This window comes from Bison bison, unplaced genomic scaffold, assembly GCF_000754665.1.
Source record: "Bison bison bison isolate TAMUID 2011002044 unplaced genomic scaffold, Bison_UMD1.0 scf7180017864270, whole genome shotgun sequence".
NCBI lineage: Eukaryota > Metazoa > Chordata > Mammalia > Artiodactyla > Bovidae > Bison > Bison bison.
In genome coordinates this window covers 4,732,729-4,750,367 of record NW_011494842.1, presented here as the reverse complement: position 1 = coordinate 4,750,367, position 17,639 = coordinate 4,732,729, and the positions used below count along the sequence as shown (strand labels likewise).

The following is a 17,639-nucleotide window of genomic DNA, read 5'->3' as shown; positions in this document are numbered from 1 at the left end:
TCCGTGCAGACAGTGACTGACACGGCTCTTGCTCCATGTCCAGTAATAAATCTTCAACTTACCAGCCTTCCATGGAGTGTGTCCTGAGTTTTAAAATGTTATTCAGTTTTACCAAATTATGTGATGTTGATCATAATTTGCTTTCTTTAAGCCTTTCAGTTCTCCTTTAAATGCTCTCCTTCCAATTTTTAATCAATTAACACAGATTAGATACTCTTAGAGAAAAGTGTGAAAGTGTTAGTCGCTCAGTTGTGTCCAGCTCTTTGTGACCCCATGGACTGTAGCCTGCCAGGCTCCGCTGTCCCTGGAATTCTCCAGGCAAGAATGCTGGAGTGGGTAATCATTCCCTTCTCTGGGGGATCTTCCTGACCCAGGGATCTAACCTGGGTCTCTGGCATTGCAGGCAGATTCCTTACCAGCTGAGCCAACAGGAACAGCTACCACATATGTAAGGCTTTCTTTTTGCTTTGAATGTCACAGTCTTCTCAGTGGAGAGAGCCTAGTACTATAACTGCAGACATCATACAGGTCTTGAGCCCAGGAGAAGAGATGCTCTTTATATAGAACCAGTGAGAAATGCCATTTATTCAAAAAGAACTTGGGCTTCTGTGCACAGGGACTGTGGTCACAGACTGGGCAGGCTGTCTGCATGCAGTTCTCCATGAAAGGAAAGGCCCTGGAAGGTTCTGTACTCCACAGACGTTGAAGGAACCACGAGGTCACACAGTCCAGCCTGAGTCCATCACACAGCGGGCCCTGCGATGGTTAAAGCTTTTCAGGAGAGGTGCTGGTCCGCCTTCAGGCTCCTGGGCGTCCGATCCCTTGTCGAGGGATATAGACTAAGCCTCTGTATTCCTCTTGTAGGTTAGGGGGCTGCGGAAGGTGGAACCGCATCCTGATGTGTTAAAAGTGGTTGCTGAGAAAAGGAGTACCAGGAAGGGCAGCCCTGTCCTTCTGGATCACTTTCTAAATGACAGAATCTGCGGGAGAAGCGTGTTCTCTCTCAGAAGCCCCTGGGCTCTTGGTGCCAGGGTGGTTGTCCGCTTAGTGGTGGTGAAGATGAAGATTTTTGGCACTGCAGAGTTTAGGGCTGATTATAAGTCCCCTGGATACAGGTGATAGTAATGGTTATATTGGTAAACAGCAGATTAGGTATTTTTACTTTTTAAGTAAACTCAAAGCAGTTCTGATTCAGAAATGAGGAAAGCTTAGGGTGTGTCCAGATTGAAGGTTATCTTAAGAAAGTTGTAGGGAAGAGATTACTTAATTTTATTATCATTCTCAGACATTTTATAAATATCAAATTTTATGCTTTTATTCTTGGACATACATGAGATAAAGCCTGTTTGAATTCATGAAAAATGTGAATAAATTTGCTTTTTTTTTTTTAACCTTTTTTTAAATCTGTATAGAAGCTTGAAATAAGCTGAATGTTGGCAGTTAGGAGTTTGGGGGCACCTTCTTTAATGAGATGAAAACCTCATGAGTTATTTCTCATATTTGTATGTTAATAAATCTTCATTCAGGGTTTAATCACTATTGCTTCTCAGTTAAAACAGCAGCGAAGCTCTCAATCCTCTCGTCTCTGTTAATCACACTGCTCTTCTTCAAATTATCCAGCCGTCATTCACAACAATATGAATGGACTTAGAGATGATCATACTGAGTCAGAAAGGGAAAGACAGATACCACAGGCTGTCACTTACATGCGGAATCCAAAGAACGACACGAGTGAACCCGTCTACGAAACAGACACCGGCTCACGGACGTGAAGAGCAGACGTGTGGTTGCTGCGGGAGCTGGGGAGGGTGGAGCTGGGTGTTGGGGTTAGCAGGTGTAAACGTTTATGTATAGAATAAGCAACGGGTCCCACTGTAGGGCACAGGGAAGTATATTCAACATCCTGTGAGAAAACATCATGGGAAGGAAGACTTAAAAAAAGAATGTATAGGGGACTTCCCTGGCCGTCCAGTGGTTAAGAGTCCAGGCCTCCACTTCAGGGATTGACGGTTCACTCCCTGGTCGGGGAACTAGGATCTGTATCCCAGGCAGCTTGACCGAGAAGGAAAAAGGGTGGGTGGGTGTGGGAGTGTGTGTGTACATATCTGTATCAGATATGTATATATCTGAATGTCTTTGCTGTATAGCAGGAATTAACACAACACTATAAATCTAACTACGTTTAAATTAAAAAAAAATGCTCAGCCTTGAATGGCAAACAGTGGTCCTCTCCACTGACCGCCATCCAGTATAAAACAAGAGGTCAGGAGATGCGCCCTGTTGTTGGTGTGCCTCTCCTCTATCCTTTGACAGCCCTATGCTGGAGCTGTGGTTATCGCTTTTTTAGAGGAGTAAACTCCGTGTCTGGCCAATTAACTGCACACACTCAGCCTGGTCTCAGGAGTCTTCTGTCAAGAGGTCTCTCTGGCCTTCTCCGCAGATACTCCTGCACTGATGCTCCGAGTTCAGGAAGCTGTGCCCCAGGCCGACCCTGTCCCCGCTCAGCATTCAGGATCACGTTTCTGCTTGTGCTCCTCTCCTCTTATTTATTTATTTCAAAGCATGTGTCCTTTGTCTCATTGTATCCTTTCTCTGAACTTCTGCAACACTTAAGGTATGATATGCTGATATTATTTTAAAATATCTGTTGCTGAGCCATTTTACAGATGAGGAAATCAAGGCCCAGGCAGGTTAAGTAGTTTGTCAGATGCCACAGACCTGGTAAGTGTGGAAAATGTGCAAATCGGTCTTGTGACTCTTTGGATTTGATGGATGACTAATGGGATTCAGAGAGACCGTTCAGCAGGATAGTGTATTATATAGAGTAGGTAATCCCTGTGTAGCACAGGGAACTCTGCTCAATATTCTGTGATAACCTATATGCAAGAAAGAATGGATACACATATATGTAAAACCGAACTACTTTACTGGACACCTGGAACGAACACAGCATTGTTAACTGTACTCCAGTGCAAAATAAAAACTAAAAGAGAATAGTGTAGTCTTCTAGAGCATTGAAGCCTGAACTGGACTGATAATGTGAGTGGATAGGAAAGATGGGCGGGGAAAATAATAGAGAATGACAGAAGATTTGGAGACTGAGTGTGCGTGGCAGGGAGAGAGGGTGTGGGGGAAGAGATTGAAATTACAGTTTTTTAATGAGGTTCGTGCTCAGCCTCGACCTCACTGAGAAGTGGCTTTTTATCTGTAGTTTTTTCATATGTTTAGTCTTAAAACTAACATTTATCCAGAGCAAAACACTGGGAAGACAGTTAAAGGGGATTTCAGCTGGGAATAACCTGCAAGCTTTATACTATCTCTTATGAGGGGCCTAGGACCAAACAGTTTTCTTACTGGTAAAAACAGAGTGGGGGATATTTCCTGACTCAGGTGAGAGAGCAACTGTCTTTGCAGAGGCTTAGCAATGTGAGTTTCTCATTTACTCCTTCATTCATTCAGCACTGTGGGCTGCTTGAACTTAATGCAGGCATCCCTCAGCATCTGGGATGCTGGAGCCCCTTATATAAGACAGCACAGTGTTGGCATGGAATCTTGTGTATCCTCCTGTACACTTTAATCTCCAGATCACTTGTAATACCTAGTACAATGTAAACAGTTGTTGCTGCTGCTGCTAAGTCACTTCAGTCGTGTCCGACTCTATGCGACCCCATAGACGGCAGCCCACCAGGCTCCGCCGTCCCTGGGATTCTCCAGGCAAGAACACTGGAGTGGGTTGCCATTTCCTTCTCCAATGCATGAAAGGGAAAAGTGAAAGTGAAGTCGCTCAGTCGTGTCCGACCCTCAGCGAACCCATGGACTGCAACCCACCAGGCTCCTCCGTCCATGGGACCTTCCAGGCAAGAGTACTGGAGTGGGGTGCCATTGCCTTCTCCAAAACAGTTGTTAATACTATGTAAATGGTTGTCACATGAGTAAATAGTTTTGCTTTTGGACCATTCTGGAATTTTCTTTCTCTAATATTTTGATCCACAGTTGGTAGAGTCTCCAGGTATGGAACCTGGGAGCCAACTGTACTATGTCAGCCTTGGGGACGCAGACAAGGCCCACAGGGTCTTTCTTGCCAGTGAGCTTAGAGTTAGTAAGGGAGATCGATCATCACCAAACAATTATTTAATTACCACTGTAACAGATTTCAGGAAGCTGAAGCCCAAGGAAGCTGAGAGTAGGGGAATGCAAGCTAATCTTGGGGCCAAAGGAGGTGTCCTGGAGGGCGTGGCATTTTAGCTGGCATTTAAGGAGGAGTGGCTGCACCCCGTCTTCAGCTTTCTGTTCTGATATTTTTAGTAACTTAAAGCAAACCAGTAATCAGGACTCTTCAAACCACTCTCTTGCTTGCCTTGTCTAAAGCTCTTATTTTTACAGGCAAATGCCTGCTTTCCTTTCAAGTTAGGAACACACATAAGGCAGAAAGAAACAGTCTTTGGAGTTGAGACCTGTGTTCCATTTGCTGGTTTTGTGTGCGAGCAGGTTTGCCCAGGGAGGGAGTGTCTTCCTGCGAGGCGGACCTCGCCTACCTCTGTCTGGACTGGGTCCATCTGTTTTCTCCAGCAGTTGCTGTTTCTACGTTCAGAGTCCCTGACTCCAGACCAGCCCTGACCAGAGTTCTGGCAGCCACTGCTCATGTGTTCCTTGGTAAACCCATCATCCTGAGCTTCAGGGATGCTTCTGATGCTCTTTGAAGTGTTAAAGATTTCCACCCAATTAACAAGCCTTCACTCTTTCTCTGTTTCCTTGATCTTTTCCTCGGAAAGCTGCCACATGACGTACATGTGGGTGTCAGCTTGACCTCCTTCCCGAGCGCTTGTGAGGTGGCAGGTGCATCCCTTGCACCTCTTTTCTCAGCCTTAGAAAACCTGCTCAGCAGGACCCGGCGTGGTGGCTGAGGGGTGCAGTCAGGAGTGCAGACCAGCTGGCACCGTCCCCCGGGTGGCCTCACCTGGGTGGCTGAGGGGTGCAGTCAGGAGTGCAGACCAGCTGGCCCCGTCCCCCGGGCGGCCTCAGCTGCCTGGATAGCCTCGCTGCTCCCGTAACGGAGGGAGGTTCCTGCCTTCGTTCTGTCTTTTGTTTCTGTTTTTTGGTCTTTTCCTTTTTTTAAAAATTGAAGTATAGTTGATGTACCGTATTATGTAAGTTATAGGTATGCACTACAGTGATTCACAGTTTTTAAGGCTTATACTCCATTTATAGTTACTATAAAATATTACCTGCGTTCCCCATATTGTCCAACAGATCCTTGTAGCTTTTTATACCCAGTAGTTTGCACCTCTTGCTCCTCTCCCCCATCACCCCTCCCTAGTGGTGACCTCTAGCTTGACCTCTATATCCCTGAGTCCGCCTCTTTTCTGTTACATTCACTAGTTTGTTCATTCGTATGCCCAACAGTGCCATGATCTCAGCCTTCAGTAAAGTGACTGCTAACATTGGGGGGGTGGTTCTTCATCTCTGAGCCTTAGTGTCCACTTTGGGCAATGGAAGTTACAGTTATTTATGTTGCAGTTACACAAGGTAATGGGCTTCCCTGGTGGCTTAGATGGTGAAGAATCTACTTGCAGTGCAGGAAAACCAGGTTCGATCCCTGGGTCTGGAAGAATCCCTGGAGAAGGAAATGGCAATCCACTCCAGTATGTTTGCCTGGAGAATCCCATGGATAGAGGAGCCTGGCGAGCTACAGTCCATGGCGTTGCAGAGAGTTGGACACGACTGAGCAACTTCCACTTTAGTTTACATAAGGTCATATGTATAAAGGGTCTTGCCACTGTATATGTGCCTCAGGGCCTACAAATGTCGGTGTGTTTTAAAAATTCATTCCAGATTCAACTGTGGACAAACCATATATACACATATATACGTCTTGTATATGTGTGTATGTACACGCTCATATGTGTATTAATATATATCTGTATATGTTTGTGTGTGTGTGTGTGTATGTATGTGCATGTCCGTGTGTGTGTATACTGGTATCGTATTTATGAACTAGGACCATAAATAATGTGTGTTCTTTACTACCTTATACAACCAATTTTTTAAATTGAAATGTGTGTTCTTTACTAACTTATACGACAAGGCAGAGACTTGTGTGAGGCAAATGTTACCACAGATTTAAATATTTGCAGCTTTAAAATTTGTACTGAGAGCTTGTATGTAGCTTCTGATGACTGTGCAGCTTCATCTTCCCCTGACTTCTTCTGTCTCTCTTTACCCCCAGTTTAGAAAAATCAGGTATGTTTAGGCTCTGCTTGCCTTTGTCGAGCTGCTGGAAGAAACAGCATGGGACAAGGAGAAGCTCTTCTATTTCAGCCCTTCTTAATGTTGTGGGCTCAGTCATGTCTGCCTTTGTGACCCCACAGGCTGTAGCTTGCTGGGCTTCTCTGCTCATGGAATTTTCCTGGCAGGAATATTGGAGTGGGTTGCCATTTCCTCCTCAGGGGATCTTTCCGACCCAGGGATTGAACCTGCGTTTCCTGTGTCTCCTGCGTTGGCAGGTAGATTCTTTACCACTGAGCCACCTGGGAATCACTTCTTAGTGTTAGTATGTCCAAAATAATGTATTCTTGAAATTAAATACTATGAACTAACCTTTTCTAGCCCTGAAAGCTGTTATCTCAGGGTTTAAACAAGAGGAACTTAAAATAGCAATTTTGGTTTATTTCAAGAATTACAGCACTTAGTGGCAGGTAAACATGGGGGGAAATATTCAGCCTCATTAGTAATCAAAGGAACAGAAAACAAAATGTTACCAGACTGTTTTACCAATAACACAGGCAGTTTTTAAAATGTAAGAGACAGGAAAGAGGGGAAGACGTTGAATGGGTGGCGGAAGCATAAGGGTGTGCCTCGCCCCCGCGTACGTGGTTTAGCAGTATTGGTGCCTTTGGCACAGCGATTACCCTGAGGGAGCTTAGCCTAAGGAAGTAACCAGGAGCGAGCATAGACATAATTATCACCTCAGGACCTTGGAAACAACCTAAATGTCCAGCCACTGGGGATTGGTTACATGGAGTATGAAGAGATAGGCAGCGGACTTTTCTGCCACTAGAATGGAGGACTATTTGGAAAAATAATGATGGGGGAAAGTTTGTAAAATAACATCAAGGGAAGCACGAACCTAGTCACTGTGTCTGTGTGACAAATAAAAACTACATTGGAACAAAACGTCATCCCTGTGTGATGGGAACGCTGGTGGTTCCTCCCCCCACCTTTGGACTTTTCTGTATTTTCCAGATTATGCTCATAATCAGAAGAAAATCTGTAATTTAAAAATGCATACTTTATGGCTGAGTAATGTTGCATTGTGTATATATGTACCAGAGCGTCTTTATCCACTCATCTGTCGGGGCACATGCAGGTTGCTTCCACACCCTAGCAGGTGTAAATGGTGCTGCAGTGAACACTGAGATACATGTGTCTTCTTCAATCATGTTTCTCAGGGTGTATGCCCAGTAGTGGGATTGTTGGGCATTTGGGTCGGTTCTAATGAAGCGGATGAGCCTAGAACCTAGAAAAACAAATGTCGCATGTTAATTCATATATATGGAATCTAGATGGAAACAGATGGTACTGATGATCCCACTTGCAGGTCAGTGATGGAGACACAGACAGAGAGAGCAGAATTGTGAACACAGGGGGAGCAAGAGCGGGTGGGGTGAATGGAGAGAGTGGCATGGGAACATTACGTTATATGTAAAATAGACAGCTAGTGGAGACTTGCAGTATGGCTCAGGGAGCTCAGAGTGGTGCCCTGTGACAACCTAGACGGGTGGGAGGTGGGGGGGAGATTCAAGAGGGAGGGGACATGTGTATACTACGGCTGATTCATGTTGATGTGTGGCAGAAACCAACACAATATTGTAAAACAGTTGTCCTTCAATTAAAAATAAACAAATGTAAAAAATGCATACTTTAGCAATACTTTGTACTGATGAAACCGTATGAACACTTAGTGGGGTTTGAAAAGCCTCCTGGGAATGACAACAGTGACTTTTGATGAGGTGATGGGACTTGGTGGAGGGGATTGTTTTTAATGTTTTGCTTGAATATGCTTTTGTTCAGACTATATCTTGTATCGGGAAAGCGAATATAAACGTAGAAAAAGTATTTTGGAAATCTACGCCACATTTGAGCAGAGGTAGTAGTGTGCAGATACCTCCTGGTCCACGTTGAGGATGATGGAAACAGCTAACAACGGTGGTCAATGATAGACGTTTTCTTTCCTTCTGCAGATATTCCTGAAATTCCAGAGAGCATCTCATTCTGTAAAGCACTACAGATCGCTGACTTCAGCGGAAACCCATTGACTAGGTAACCTTTCTGCTTGCTTTTCTGACCATAGTACTAAAGGCACCTTTTCCCTCCTGGCTCAGTTGTGAGCCCACTGACCGGTGGATTCCAGGCACCTGTGATGCCACGGTGACTGAATTGCTGCCCACACAGCAGTGCGGGGACAGCTCTCTGGAGTCTGTCCCAGGGGTGTCTCTGGGCCATGTGGGCCCATTTCTAAGATTTCTCGAGACTCTAAGCAACCTCGGAAGAAAGAAAGGTACTTTTCCTTTCCATTCCTTTTGTTTGTTTTTAAAGTGTCTAGAAAAATTGGGATTAAGTTAAAACTTGGGAGTCATCTAACTCAAAATTGCTTGGGTCTTCTTGGGTATGGAGAATGCCCTATTTCACTTTGTTTTTCCTGTACCTGCTTATTTTTAAGAAGTAAGTATGTCTTTAATTCTGTTTTTTCTCCTTTGAATTTCGGTTTTATGTTACTAATAATGCTTATTTTTATGGAAAATAGTGTTCTAGTAAGCTCCAGCCCGATTGCTTTCTGACTCACCACTGTCGTCACGTCTCATCCTCTTTCCTGACCATCCTTGTCCGTGTGGTTGTCCCTCTTCCTCAAACATTTCCGCAGCTCCCACCGCTATGAGGTCAGGTGGGAGCCCCTACCGTGCTGTGAGTCTCCTCCACCCTCTGTCTGACCTCGGCCTGCCTTCCGGCCTTCACTTCCCTCAGTTGCCTTCTCTGGCCTGGTCCTCGATTTCCCTCCCCCTCTGTTTTGGCTGTACCAGTCCCTTCACTCACCTTTCAGATGCAGCCCACGCATCACACTTCTGCAGGACCCTTTCCCGGTGACTCCCACGGCCCCTCCTCTGGGCTCTGTAATGCTCTCTGGGTACTTTTCTCATAACGCTGGAAATCTGCATGTGAGTGATCACTCCGACCCAGGCCCCTGGACTGGACTGTGTTCCTCTGTCACTTAGCTTGTATCTGCTGCCCTGCTGTCCTTTCTGGAAAGGAGAGAACCCTCAACTAGTGTTTGTGGAACCAAACTGAGCTGCTTGTGCTAAAGGCAGCTTCTGGGTTAGGCAGCTGAGAAACACTATACTGGCTGGAAGCTTTTTGTTAACTCTTCAGTTGCTTAATCCCCTTTTCTGTTTCTTATGTTTTTTTCCCCTCATGTCTGCCAACATGTGACTTTACCATCATCTCAAAACTCTGGATCAGAACACATTGCATCATAAGAGGCCTTACTCAGTTGTTTACCAGGTTTCTTGAAGGAGAGCCATTTTAATGTGGCGGGTGTGTTCTTTTAAGAATTATGAGTTAAGAATCTGTGAGTTGAAGGGACTTCACTTTCACTTTTCACTTTCATGCATTGGAGAAGGAAATGGCAACCCACTCCAGTGTTCTTGCCTGGAGAATCCCAGGGACGGGGGAGCCTGGTGGGCTGCCGTCTATGGGGTCACACAGAGTCAGACACGAGTGAAGCGACTTAGCAGCAGCAGCAACAATTATTCAGCATGGCCTACAGATTTTATTACTGAAGCAGCTGAGGCTCCAAGAGATGGAACGACCATTTAGGATTGGCCTACGGATTTAATTACTGAAGCAGCTGAGGCTCCAAGAGATGGAACGACCATTTAGGATCATGTAGCCACTGAGTGACAGCTCAGACTAGCTTTCCTCCCTCCCCACCGTAAGTCTGGCCTTCCTCAGCGTAGCCCATCACATCACTAGCTTGACTCTTAATGTTAACAGCCAGTAAAAAAGCAACCCAGCCACTTAAAAATATATTTTCCTTACATTTAAGATCATTTTAGCTAGTTTTAAAATTATATATATATATATATATATATGTAGTTTCTGGAAAAAATTCAGAACAGATAAGTTGCATCTTTTGAACTATAGATAAAAAAAAAACTTACCTCTATTACACTATGGAAGAGGTTATTGTTGTTGTTCAGTCACTCAGTCGTGTCCGACTCTTTGTGACCCCATGGACTACAGTATGCCAGGCTTCCCTGTCCATCACCAGCTCCCAGAGCTTGCTCAAACTCATGTCCATTGAGTCGGTGATACCATCCAATCATGTTTTCCTCTGTCATCCCCTTCCCCTGCCTTTAATCTTTCCCAGCATGAAGGTCTTTTCTAACGAGTCAGTTCTTCACATCAGGTGGCCAAAGTATTGAAGTTTCAGCTTCAGCATCCATCCTTCCAATGAATATTCAGGACTGATTTCCTTTAGGATGGACTGGTTTGATCTCCTTGCAGTCCAAGGAACTCAGCTCTCAGCTTTCCTTATGGTCCAACTCTCACATCCATACATGACTACTGGAAAAACTATAGCTTTGACTAAATGAACCTTTGTGGGCAAAGTAATATTTCTGCTTTTTCATACACCATCTAGGTTTGTCATAGCGTTTCTTCCAAGGAGCAAGCATCTTTTAATTGCATGGCTGCAGTCCCCATCTGCAGTGATTTTGGAGCCCAAGAAAATAAAGTCTGTCACTGTTTACATTGTCTCCTCATCTATTTGCCATGAAGTGATGGGACCAGATGCCATGATCTTTGTTATTTGAATGTTGAGTTTTAAACCAGCTTTTTCAGTCTTCTCTTTCACTTTCATCAAGAGGCTCTTTAGTTCTTCTTCACTTTCTGACATAAGGGTGATGTCATCTGCATATCTGAGGTTACTGATATTTCTCCTGGCAATCTTGATTCCAGCTTGTGCTTCATCCAGCCCAGCATTTCTCATGATGTACTCTGCATGTAAGTTAAATAAGCAGGGTGACAGTATACAGCCTTGATGTACTCCTTTTCCTATTTGGAACCAGTCTGTTTTTCTATGTCTGGTTCTGACTGTTGCTTCTTGACCTGCACACAGATTTCTCAGGAGGCAGGTCAGGTGGTCTGGTATTCCCATCTCTTTTCAGAATTTTCCACAGTGGAAGAGTTTGCAACTTTGTAAAAACCATTCCTGAGAATGTATTTCATCGATTATGAAAGCCCTCATTAATACTCTCATATTATTCTCTATATTAAACGTCATACAGCATAGGATTTGTTTTTTAAAAAAGGAATCTAGAAAGAGGAGAGAAACGAAAGACTCTAATCTAGAGGCTATCACTAAGGCAAGAAGCCCTCACTACCCCCTGCAAAAAAATGAGTTATGTGTTCTCTTCTCCATCTTAGCGGGTTTATGTATAAGGACCTTCAGCATTTTAGATGCAGTGAGATCTTTTTGCCTTCAGTTGGTGTTTTTTAAGCCTCAAATATTGGTAACCATAGGAATATTGAAAGTAAATTTTCTTTATAAGTATTTAAATAATTTTATTTTGAATCTTCTCTGTTCAGTAGAGTCTAAGAGAAGTATACAGAATTTCTTTTTTGTGTAGAATGTTGTGAAACATATAATCATCTCACATGATTGGCATCTTAGATCAAATCAAAAGAAAAATATTAAGAAAGTAGCAATTGGCTGTCAGCTGATTAATTGTAAGTAATCTGTAGCTTTGCTCTGGGTATTATAAGCTACAGGAAAAAAACCTGAAGCAGCTGTCTTATGTTTTAGGATAATCTTGTGGGCTAAGATTTCTCTCTGTTTTCTGTTAATCCATAAAGTGTTTTCACTCTTAGGCACCTCCAGCTGCAGCAAGTTTTTACCGTTTTCTTTCATAGAGTGCTCAGTAGGCTCACGACACTTTTTCTCCTGTATTCTTACAATTTGTATTTTTTCCTTCTTTATTTCTGGATCACTTTATCAACAAGTATTTATCATGTCCCTGTACTGCCAGGTAAACCAAGTCCTTACTTTTTTTCATTATAGTTAGAAAGACAAGAAACATGCCACATGTAATTTTAGGAGGTTATTTCAGTCAGCAAATAGAAGAAGAAATCATTATAATTATGTTCACTATACACCATATATGCAATTCTCTTTATCAATTATAACATTTTTTGTTGTTTTTTTAGATTGCCAGAAAGCTTTCCTGAATTACAGAATTTGACATGTCTTTCCGTAAATGACATCTCACTGCAGTCTCTGCCTGAAAATATTGGCAAGTAAGTTAAGTTTTTATGTGCAGTTTGCTTATATCAGGGTGAATGGGCATTTATATCAGCTCCACCTCCTTCCCTTTTTTGGCTCTTGTTTTACGTCTACTCAGAAAGCTGCTTACCCAGTCTTCAGTTTCCCCTCAGGAAAGACCACAACCAGCTTCTGTGTGTTTTGCATCCGGTTGCCCCTGAATTTTAATAATTAAAAAGGATGCTGCCTCTTGTTACTGGTGGAGAACCTAATTTATTTGGAGTGTTTCTCTATAAACGGATGGATTGTAGAGTAGTTAATTGAAGCGAAGCAGCGTGTGTCATATAGGTGGTTATTAAATCCTGTTAGGAATGACTGCTCCTAGTAATTTCATTGAAAACTTACGGCCTGTGCCTTATACAGCAGCTGTGTCTGACAGGCTGTGCACCGTGGATCTGGGGACAGGGAGCGAGGGTGGTGGTCTGGAGAGCAGGCTTGGAACGGGGAGGGGCGAGGCGTGGCGAGGCTGTGTCAGGAGGGGATGGAGCAGGGCGGGCGGGGGACTGGCCCAGCTCAGTCCCCATACTGGTTCCTGAGGTCGGGGAGCATGGCCATGGCAAGAAGTGTAGGATCCTTTGAAGGAACTGTATGCTGGTGAATCTGTTCTCTTGCACATTCCCACGGATGAACTGATGGAGGGAATTATCTTAGCAGGTCTTCTCCATCCCTTCAGGATGGATGGTGGCTTGAAGCAGGCCGGTGGCTCATGCTTGACCACTTGAAAGCCCACCTTGCTGGCCAGCACTCGTGGACCAGTGTGTGGCTGTTATAAACGATTTCTCTCATGCTTACCTGTCCTGCTTAAGTTCTGAGATGAAACAGAAGCTCGCTTTTTGGGAACTGCAGTGTATCTGGGTCTCTTCTGCAAAGGCTTTTCTTCCCAGGTGTCTGCAGTCCACCGTGTCCCCTCCTTGCTAGAGGGAGACGGCTGGCTGCCCCGTTTCTACCTGCAGGCCTGTGTTTCTCTGTGGTTCATGCAGATGTTTGGACCCTGAGCCAGCATATATGATGATTAAGAACTCCACCCTTTTAGCTCTGGGACAGGATAGACACAGGAAGGTCCCAGCACCCCGAGTTCATGGCACCCTTCGTGGAGGAAATCGCAGTGTTTTGTGCTGGAGAAAGCAGTCATTATGATGTTTTTGTGGAAACTTTTTGTTGTTGTATTTTTGTTAATATGCATATTTGAAAAGTGTTCCAGCAATCATTGGATTTAGTACATGCTAAGATGGGCTTCTCTGATAGCTCAGTTGATAAAGAATCTGCCTGCAATGCAGGAGACCCTGGTTCGATCCCTGGGTCAGGAAGATCCCCTGGAGAAGGGAACGGCTGCTCACACCAGTATTCTGGCCTGGAGAATTCCATGGACTGTATAGTCCATGGGGTCGCAAAGAGTCAGACACGACTGAGCGACTTTCAGTCAATAATCATGCCCTGCACTCGTGCTGTGTCAGGTTTCATGGATTTCTAATTAATACACTAGCCATGTAAATATTGACCTTGCCTGCCTCCTGCCCTCAGGGTCTCTGGAATCTAATTCTCTGAGCCCCTCCTCCCCTCTTCTCCTGCTCTGGCTGGCCAGCTGGCTGCTCCGTCCATTTCCTCATTTGTGTGTTTTTAAACAGGTTTCATGGACCCGACTGAGCGACTTCACTTTCACTTTTCACTTTCCTGCATTGGAGAAGGAAATGGCAACCCACTCCAGTGTTCTTGCCTGGAGAATCCCATGGACAGAGGAGCCTGGCGGCCGCAGTCCATAGGGTCTCAAAGAGTCAGACACGACTGAAGCCACTTAGCGCTTCCTCATTGGGAGGGACTCTGCAGTTTCCCAAAGGATTCCCACATGGTTGCTTTGGAGCATTTAACTAAATATTTAGTAACCAGAAAACTTCTTAGTGACAGGATGGTATTGTGAACAGGGCACAAATAGCAGGTGCTGCAGAAAGCACGAAAAGGATGTTGAATGGCCACTTACCTGATGGATACTCCCCGCTGTCCCTGTGGATGCTGGAGTGGAGGGCCGGGCGTGAGTTACCCTGCCGGTTTGGTCAGATGAGGCAGACACCTCATTGTCGGTCCTTTCAGGCTCTGTTGACGATGGGAACCCTGTTTCTCCTTTCGGCGCCTGGCTTGGACAGGTGGCCTTAACTGAGAAAGCTGTGGAATTCTCCAGGGCCGGGTGGGGGTGTCCTGCCTGGGGGAGAGAGCCCAGCCTTTAGGACAAGCAGCCTTGCAGGACCTTGGAACCGAGGGCACCCTGTTCCCTCCTGTGTGATTTGCCAAGAGGCAGTTTGGAGGGCGTTTGGGCATTGAGGGCAGAGCTGGAGCTGGAGTCTGGCTCTTCTGGTCCCAGGCCTGCTTTTCCCCAACTCCCCGCCGCATCACCGTGGGACAGCCGCCCACCCCCCCCACGGCCCTGAGAGCCTCAGTGACTATGTCCTGGTTCCCCTTGTGGCACCTAACAGTCCACTCATTAAGGAGGCAGTTCCAAACAGCTTGGTAAAAATTTTTCTGCTAACAAGCTAGTGGCTGTTCGAAAAAGTAGTCATATACTTTGAAAGACTGAATATTTGTATTGCATTCTGAAACATCCCCAGATCCGTGCCATGGGAGGGGGGTACCTGATGGGCACCAGGCCAGCTTCTCAGATCACCATGGCCTCTCCTCTTCCCTGTCCTCACCGTTTGTCACTGCTTTGCAAAGATACTGTGTCGTCCACACACGCTCAGAGCTGTCCAGTGTGGAAGCTGAGCTGCTGGTTTACCTGGTAGCGTTTCGCTGCGTGTCTTTCTCATATAGAACTTTCTGCGGGGCTCCCGCGAGTTCCCCCCCAGTGCACAGGAGCTTGAGCTGCTGCCGTGGGAATTGCTGAGTGCGCTGTTTGGGTTCTTGCGAGTCTGCAGCATCAGCTGTTGGTGATGAGCAGCAGCCAGCGTGGCACAGGTGGTTCATTCCTGCAGGGCGTGGCTCTGAGCCAGGTAACCATTGTCTGCTCACTGGGATGAAGCAAGGCTCTCCAGCAGTAGAATCTTTGCAATACTTTGTAACAAGATGAGGAATGATCATGAAAATCTTTTAAGCCACCAAGAGGTGTACCAGCTACTTCATGCAAAAGTATACATTTTTCTGTCACTAGAATAAAAGTGTCCCAGATTTGCTGGCCCTTTTCTGGGATGGCCCGTCCATAATTACTTGGCCCTTCAAAGGAAAGGGCATTTAACAAGAAAGCAGGAAACTGACTGACTTTCGATGGGTGTTTAAAAACCTCTTTGTTAATAAAAAAAAAAACCTCTTTGTTAAAAATACACTTTCTGATTAGTCTTCTTGAACACACGTGTTTGATGTCAGGGATGATGGAACTTTATCAGCTGAATTTCAGCAAAGACCTTTCCATAATCAGAAGAAATTTTTTAAAATTACTAATGAATGATTTAATAAGTGCAGTTGATGACACAGTTCTTGGATCAGTGTAACTTAAAAAGAAAATATCTTGGCTGGGCTGAAGTATGTAGAATCTTTGTTCCCTGACCAAGGATCAAACCTGAGCCTCCTGCAGTGGAAGTGCTGAGTCCTAACCACTGGACTGCCAGCAAAGTCCCTGGATCAGTGTGACTTTGCGAGGTGTCTTTTTCCCTTGTTACACCATTAAACAAGTATCAAAGTGAATCATTTAGGGTCAGTTTTGTTCCTAAACGTAAAACAGAGTATTTACTACATAATATAGTATTTTCAGTCTCATTGCTTTCACTAATGAGAGCCCAAAAGATTTTTGTATCTCTCATAAAATATTTAAGAATATTTTTCTTTTGTTTTTATTTTCTACTTATTTTTCTTCTTTTTATATTTTATATATGGGTACATAGTGTATCTATATATCTATCTTACAATAAATATAAGTGTAAGGATTTACTCTTAAATGTGTGGGACCACCCTTTGGAACAGAATAGTTGGGAGTCACTTAAGCTAGAGACCAGTGATTCTCAAACTCTGCCGTGTTGGGTCCCCAGGGGTTTCTAGAAGTCTTTCCCGGCTCTTGTGGAGAGTATGGACCAGGCTGTGGTGGGTGGTCCCTGCCAGCCCCTCCCTGCTTGTACCAGCACAGTTCTGCTATTAGCTTCTGATGTTTTGTATCTGTGTTGCATGTAATGTTTGCATTTAAAAACCTGCTGCATGTGTGTTTAACATGGTTCAGTGACCTGTTGCAGACGCTTGGCAGTGCTTGCTCACTGTAGCATCAGGAGTTTTCACTGGGCTGTAGATCACTTCAAACCCTCTCACGAAAATGAATTAAAAAATTTTTACCTGTCTGCTCACTATCCAGACTGGCTGAGGTTTCCCCCCACTTAGTGGTTGAAGTTCTAGCTCTTTTGTGAAAACTTCCCTAGTGACTAGGAGAGATGAAAGAGATCCCAGACTCACAGATACCTGATCCCTGGGTCACCCGCACGCTCAGCACTGGATCCTTTGTCTACACACAGAAGGCTAGTGCAGTGTGTGTGTGTGTGTGTGTGTGTGTGTGTGTGGTTGGCATGTACACTGGGTCCACCTTGTCTCCTGGAGCTGTGGAGCTCTGGGTCTGAGTCCCTCTTTGTGTCTGGACCGACCCTGCTGTGGCTCTGACGTGCTGGGCAAATTCATGGATGAGACGCATGGTGTTCCCTCCTCCATGCTGCTGGTCTCCACACGGACATCGCAGATGGTCCAGGTGGGCTCTAGAAGCTTTGTGCTGGGACCACGTTAGCCTGTCCCTGCAGAGTCACCTTCTGGGCTGAATGCTGTACCGTTCCTATAAAAAGCTGACTGAAGAAGCAACTGTGAAAAGAACCTGTTTCTCTGAAACCGTCTCCTGAAAAATGTGTGTGTGTGAGTCGCTCAGTTGTGTCCGACCCTTTGCGACCCCACAGACTGTAGCCCGCCAGGCTCGTCTGTCCAGGCAGGAACACTGGAGTGGGTTCCCATGCCCTCCTCCTACTGAAGAATACTTGTTACCAAATAATGTCGCTTATTTTCCCCCAGGTAAGGAGGTATTACAGAGAGATTTAAAAAATACGTATTTTTAGGGGAAAAAATGCCTCACTGGGAGAACCGTAAGCTTCTTCCTTTTAATAACAGTTCTGACATTTATCACATTTCCCTTTCTGCTTTTGTTGCCAGAAAGCTCAGAGCTGGTTCCCACGATCAGCAGGAGCAGCTGTGTTGGTTTCCATGTGGTGGAGGGACCCGGGGACCCGGGGGCAGGGGTGCTGCCGGCGTGCAGGGGGGC

At 45.1% G+C, this 17,639-nt stretch overlaps 1 protein-coding gene across 1 annotated transcript in view; it reads left to right on the top strand.

The window, feature by feature from the left end:
* LRRC1 (leucine rich repeat containing 1) overlaps positions 1–17,639 on the top strand; it is a 119,392-nt gene that overhangs the window by 61,783 nt on the left and 39,970 nt on the right. Inside the window, exons 6-7 of the mRNA XM_010848707.1 lie at positions 8,241–8,319; positions 12,262–12,351. Of these exons, the coding sequence (XP_010847009.1) occupies positions 8,241–8,319; positions 12,262–12,351 (169 nt within the window). The remainder of the gene's footprint in view (positions 1–8,240; positions 8,320–12,261; positions 12,352–17,639) is intronic.